The sequence below is a fragment of the Fukomys damarensis genome, unplaced genomic scaffold (genome assembly GCF_012274545.1).
Source record: "Fukomys damarensis isolate Sample0158 unplaced genomic scaffold, DMR_v1.0_HiC HiC_scaffold_15, whole genome shotgun sequence".
Classification (NCBI taxonomy): Eukaryota; Metazoa; Chordata; class Mammalia; order Rodentia; family Bathyergidae; genus Fukomys; species Fukomys damarensis.
This window is the reverse complement of record NW_022900927.1, coordinates 66,926,657-66,932,500: the sequence shown is the minus strand read 5'-3', so window position 1 is coordinate 66,932,500 and position 5,844 is coordinate 66,926,657. Positions and strand designations below refer to the sequence as shown.

The following is a 5,844-nucleotide window of genomic DNA, read 5'->3' as shown; positions in this document are numbered from 1 at the left end:
GCCTCTGCTGAATTCCCCGCGCCGCCCCGGTCTCTGGGAACTAAGGGCGCAGGGCATGGCCAGCCTGGCCCCCGCCTCCTGAGACTCAGTTTCTCCATCGAGGGCCGGAGTGGAATCAGGCTGGAGGAGGGTGGGGCACCACCTGCCCTCCGTAGGCTGAGCGCTGACTCCCCTCTCCCAGGAGGTACCTCAGGGGCTCAGGGGCCGTACGGCTCGCCTCGTGCTGCGGGAGGGCACTGTCCTCATCCAGAGACGGGACAACAGCACCAGGATCCAGGAGCGCACTGCCCACAGGGGCGCTGGCTTCCCTTGTCCTGCAATGTGCAGCCGGTACCCAAACTGCCTGGCGGATAGCTTTCCGTCTTTATTTGGGGAGCAGGTGCCCAGAGGGAGGAGTCCCTAGGACGAGGGGTGAGGCGGTGGCAGGAGCGTCCCCGAAGCCTTGTCCTCCGGCGGGAGCTCCACGTGCAGCTTCCTACCTGGGCGCCGGCCCCTCACAGCCCTATGCTGGCACCAGGGAAGGGCAGTGCCGGCACCCTCGGCTTGGGGTGGGGAGGCAGGAGCGGCAGGGGCCGAGGGGAGCAGCACTGAGGTCAGGGTGAGGAGTCTCCCAGAGCAGCCTGGCCGGCTCACAGGGCAAACAGCGTGTCCTCCTCCTTCCCCTGTGCCTTCTTGTGCGGCACCACGCCTGCAGCGGGGCCGGGGGGCCTGGTGGCCGAGGGGCTGGTGAGGCTGGGCAGCCGGTCGGCGGCTCTGGCCCGTTCTTCCAGAAACTTGTCGAACTCTGCTGGGGGAAAGGGCAGTGGGTGGAGGCCAGGGCTGGGCCCGGGAACGGGGTGGGCAGGCAGGCTGGGTGACTACCTTCACTGGTGACGCCCGTGGGCTCCTCTGCGCCATTCCCCTAGGACACAGAAGGGCAGGGTCACAGACTGGGCTACTGGGCTGTGGGGCTGACCCCGGCTGGCCCAAACTCGGCCCCCTCAGAGCTGCATGTCCCTTGATCTCCCCATGCCTTGGCTGGTCCTTTCGTTACCATGTGGGAGACAAAGTTCACTCGGTAGGGTGCTGGGTGCGGGCCCCAGTGTACCCCCGATCCCAGCATGGCCCAGGAAGCAAGCTGTGGTGCCAGAGCTGGAGTGGGGCTGGGCGGGGTCTGGGGGCCACCTGCTGCCTCCTCCCCGAGGGAAGAAGAGAGCCCCATGCAGCCACCTGGCTTTTGATCTGCGACACGGGCGACTGTGGTGTGCCCGAGAACGGCGGGCACCTCACATGCAGTGTGCTGTGCCCTAGCTAGGCTGGGTGAGGGCCAGAAAAGGGGACCCAGCACTGCCCGTCTCACGCCAGCCTGGCCTCACAGCGACTGTCTCCAGGTGGGCCAGGGGTGTGCCCGACTCACCACGTCCGTGGACAGCCACTGCTCAATGTCCTCCATGAGGCAGGCCTGGGTGGCGGGGATCTGGAGGGGAGTGCAGGGTGAGGTGAGAGATCAGGGCCCAGTCTGTGCGTGAGGGTGCACAGAGGCGCACGCAGAGAAAGGACGGGGTCCTCACTGCCTGGGTAGGGCCTGTGGTCACCATGGAGCCGAGGGGCTGCAATCAGGGAATGGGCTGGTGCCAAGGCCAGAGGCCACCAGGTCCTGCACCCCCCCAAGCTCACTGCATGACAGCAGGTACAAGGGTCCTAGAGGGCAGCGGTGGGTGGCCCGGAAGGCCAGGCGGTGGTCTCAGCAGGCAGCGCTCTCCAGAGCTTGGACTCTGCCATGATCACTGCCTCCCAGGGGCAGGGCTGGGCCTCCTTCCCTGACAGCTTCTAGAGTGGCACCCAGTGCATGGTGGTGTAGGCAAGAGCCAGCTGTGGGGGGCACCTGCCGCCGTCTCGAAGATAGAGCGGGTCCCTCTCCATCCTGAGGAGCCCAGGTGGTCCCGGGCTGGGCAGGGCAGGGGCTGCTTCCCAGCACCAGGCAGGAAGCGTCCCAGCAGGTGTGTGTGTGGAGCTGTATGAGAATGCTCGCAGGCAGGCATGGGAGCAGGAGAGCTGGCCCGTGCCTGAATGCTGTGCGCCTTGGGCAGTGCCTTCCTCTGTGCTGCCCCAGCGCAGCTCAGGGGAGAGTGAGCGGCGTGCTGCAGAGCCGAGCCTGGGGTACTCTGCTAAATGGTGGATCCCAGGTCTGACTCAAGCCCTGCCTGCCTTTGGGGCCCCAGGGGGAGTGGGGACTCTGCTTACTGCTCCAGTGCTCTGCTGCCGGGCGTCCAGGGCCCCAGCAAGGCCGTCCGTTGTCTGGGGAGCTTCATACTTGACCCTGAAACACAGGCCGCAGAGGCCATCAGGGGCTGCCCCGACACTGCAGGCCTGCTAGGGGATGCGAGGATGGAGCCAGGCCTGCCTGACATGGAAGGAAGGGCCAGCTGTGGCCTCTGTGTCAGGACAGGCACCAGCAGAGGCTGTGAGCCTTTAGGGAGGGCCTGGCTGGAACCAGATACAGGCGGCCGGTCGCTGAGACTATACAGAGCTGGGCAAGCAGAGGAGCTCAGACAGGGCTCCACACCCTATCCTTGTGCAGGCGTCTCCGGAGACCCTTTCTGCACTACCCCACTGTGAGACGTCACAACCGGGGCTCTGCTGCAGTGCACCTGGGGGAGGGACTCCGTTCCGCCGCCGAAGGTCAGTGCCTCTACTGCGGGCACCCGGAACTGGGCTGCCCCTCCCGTGGCTGTCCTCAGGGAGGGAGGTGTGCGCTGGTGGAGGCCCAGACAGGGCCGCAGAAGGGCATCCAGGAGTGAGGAGCGAGAACCTTGGCCCAATGCTAGAAGAGTCCTGTTCTGGCTCTCAATGGCTACAGGGAGGTGTGGAGGAGGGGAAGCCCGGCATGGTCAAGGGGTACCTCGACCTCGTGTGGGTGCAGCAGGCTGTCCCCAAGCTCCCTGAGGACACCCCACTCCCCCAGGCAGGAGCATGGCTGTCACCCCCTCCCATGAACACGATGGCTGGCTCATCCCTGTCCCTGGCTCCCAGCGAGGTGAGTGGGCTGCTGACTGCGGCAGGACCATGCTGGGCCCCCTGCACACTGAGAGCTGGTGGAGAAGGGAGGCCGCCTGACAGCACGCCTTGTCCCGGAGGTCTGAACGCCCTGTGTGGTGCAGCTGTCCCGGGCACACGGCAAATGCGGCTCCAGCTAGACCTACTCAGAACCTTCGCTCCCGGACTGAAGAACCTGCACCTCTGGATTCACTGTCCCCCCCTGCACACAGTCCCTGGGCCAGGCCATGGCACCGCAGGAGCCCACACTGGAAAGTGCTGCCTGGATCCAGCGGGCTGGATGGGGAGGAGCGCCTGGCAGGAGGGGTGGGACAGTGTCGAGGGCGGGCAGCCAGGCCAAGGAGTTTCCAAGATGGAGGAAACCCTTCCCTCACCCCCTCCTGCCGCTTCAGGGTACCAGCTGCCTTCCCACCCTGTGCAGGCACCTGTGCGGGCCAGGGTGCCTCTCCCTGCACTTCCTGACCCGATGTGGTGTCCAAGGCCCGTGCCTCGTCCAGCACACTGTTCAATGGGGGACATGCAGCCAGCGCCCGCCACCCCCCTGCTCGAACTGTGTACAAGCAGTGCTGCCACAGGGCCCGGGACAGGGACAGGCCAGCCCTGAGGACTCCTTAGCCTTGGTGTGCAGTGTGCGGGGGAGAGGAGCGCAGCTCACACTGGGCCCAGGACCTGCACATGTGAGGCTGCACCTGAGTTTGCAGCTGCAGGCAGGAACCCAGTGTCCCTGAATGACCGGAGTGACACCGAGGGGGCACACAGGAGTGGGAGGAGGACCCTCCATCTATTCTGCAGTGTCCCTTGCCATAGAAGCAGCCCTGGATCATCATAGGGGTCCCCTGGCCACGCATGTGGAAGCTCTGCCTTGGCACTGGAAGCCTGTTCGTGCAAAGGGCGGTCCCAGCTTCCCAGCTGCAGGGCAGAAGGCACACCAGAGCAAGCACCAGGATTTCCTGGGCACTGTCCCTGGCTCTGGGGGCTGGGTGAAGGCTGGACAGGATGGTGGTGATGATGACACTCGAGACACTGTGCTGCCAGATGCCAGCTGCTTGCCTGGGGGCAGTGACCAGGCTCTGGTCCTCAAGTACCTTCTGCCTGCCCTGCGTGTCTGGGGGCATGGTCTGTCCTGACGGCAGGGCTCTGAGGCCATGTGCCTTTCTTCCTGCTGTGGCCACACAGCCAGGCACAGGGACCCTGACAGACTCCCGTGGGATTAGCACTCCACCCGCAGGCGACTGGGCAGGCTGGGCCACTCACTCTTTCCGCTGGTCGGCCAGTGAGCTGCCCCGTGTCAGTGCAAACATGTCAAACTCATCTTCCGGGTGCCCTGAGGGCTCCAGGGACTGCAGCCCATCCCGCACGCTGCTGGAGCCCAGGCCTGCGGAGACAGAAGGGCCAGTGAGACCACCCATTGCACCCGTGTCCCCACACCAGGCCAGTGCAGGAGCCGCCTAAGGGGTGAGGAGTCACCCCCGGGCCGAGAGTCAGGGGACAGGGAACATGCTAGGTGGCATCTGCTGCAGACACCAGATGTGACTTGTCGAGGAGCAGAGTATCAAGCTGGGTGTGGTGGAGGATCAGAAGTTCAAACTCAGCCCGGGCAACTTAGCAACTCAATGGGCCCTGTCTCGAAATAAAAGAGCTGGGGTGTTACTCAGTGCAAGTCCCAGTACTGCCAAAGGAAGTGTATCAAGTCCGGATCAACTGCTAGAGTTCAGATAATGTCACAGCCAGTCCCAGTGAGAGGGGACGCTGCTAGCGGAGACGGAGGCTGGGGCGCAGGGAGAGGACCCTGGGCCCAGCACAGGTCTCAGCCTGGTCCACAGCAAGAGCAAGACGCTGGGCCAGGCCTGGCCACAGTGTGCTCGGAGTGCGGTCTCTAGGCAACTGTAGAGGAGCAGGGGCTCAGGCCCACGGGCTCCTGGGCAGCACCCAACCTGCAAGGCTTGGGCGGGGCCCCAAGGTGTGGAGGCTGCCATCCTTACTCATCCCCGCCAGCTGGGACTCCAGGCTGCTGGTGGCTGTGGCATCAGCACCCACGCTGATCAGGTCGTCGGCGGGCTCTGTGTCCCTGGGGGTCTGGAGAAGGGACATGGTCACCCTTCTACCCGCAACCCCGCCCATGTGCCAGCCGGCAGCCTCTCTCCCTCCACTCAGAGCTCAGCTGCCCCAGGGGCAGGACCCTGGGGTGCCCGAAGTCAGAAGACTCCTGCCCTCTAGCCTTCGTACTACACACCTTTACCTTGGCGGTCTGGCCTGTCCGGAACCGTTCAAACCTGTGAGGCAGAGACTCCGTCAGGGGCAGGCTGTGCCACGCGTCCCGAGTGGCAGGTCTCATGGCACATGCGCGTCCCTGCCTGGCGGAGGCTCGTGCACACCTGCGCCCCTCCTTCACTCCTGAGGGGAGGAGCAGGTGCCATGGGCCCCTCTGGGTGAGGGTCGAGGGTGCACAGCCCTGGCAGCCTGCCTGGGTCCGAGGGAGGAAGGAGGAGGTTAGGGTGTATGGGGCTCACCGCTCGTGGCGCAGAAACACGTTGTTAAGGTTGTCGTTGACCATGAGCAGCTCCTCTGTTAGCTGTTCGTTGGAGATGTGTGGGATGAGCTCCAGGACCCGCTGCTGCATGGCACGGCAAGTCCGGTTCAGCTCCTGCCAGGACAGAAAGTGAGATCCCAGCCCGCGGCTCAGCTCTCTCTGGGCTGGCTGGAGTGGGGGCACCTCACCAACTGGACCTTCCATGGAATGGGCTTGGATTCTAGTACATGCATTTGAATTTTTTTTTTTTTTTGGTTTTTTTATGCCAGGTTTCACTC

At 64.6% G+C, this 5,844-nt stretch overlaps 1 protein-coding gene across 1 annotated transcript in view; it reads right to left on the bottom strand.

Moving 5' to 3' along the window:
- Positions 1-346: 346 nt before the first annotated feature.
- Positions 347-5,844, bottom strand: part of Tom1 (target of myb1 membrane trafficking protein) — a 21,290-nt gene continuing 15,792 nt past the window's right edge. Inside the window, exons 9-15 of the mRNA XM_010615925.3 lie at positions 5,276-5,309; positions 5,019-5,112; positions 4,291-4,411; positions 2,224-2,299; positions 1,397-1,456; positions 862-901; positions 347-784 (exon numbers count right to left, since the gene is read on the bottom strand). Coding sequence (XP_010614227.1) covers positions 630-784; positions 862-901; positions 1,397-1,456; positions 2,224-2,299; positions 4,291-4,411; positions 5,019-5,112; positions 5,276-5,309 — 580 coding nt within the window. The 3' untranslated portion in view covers positions 347-629. The remainder of the gene's footprint in view (positions 785-861; positions 902-1,396; positions 1,457-2,223; positions 2,300-4,290; positions 4,412-5,018; positions 5,113-5,275; positions 5,310-5,844) is intronic.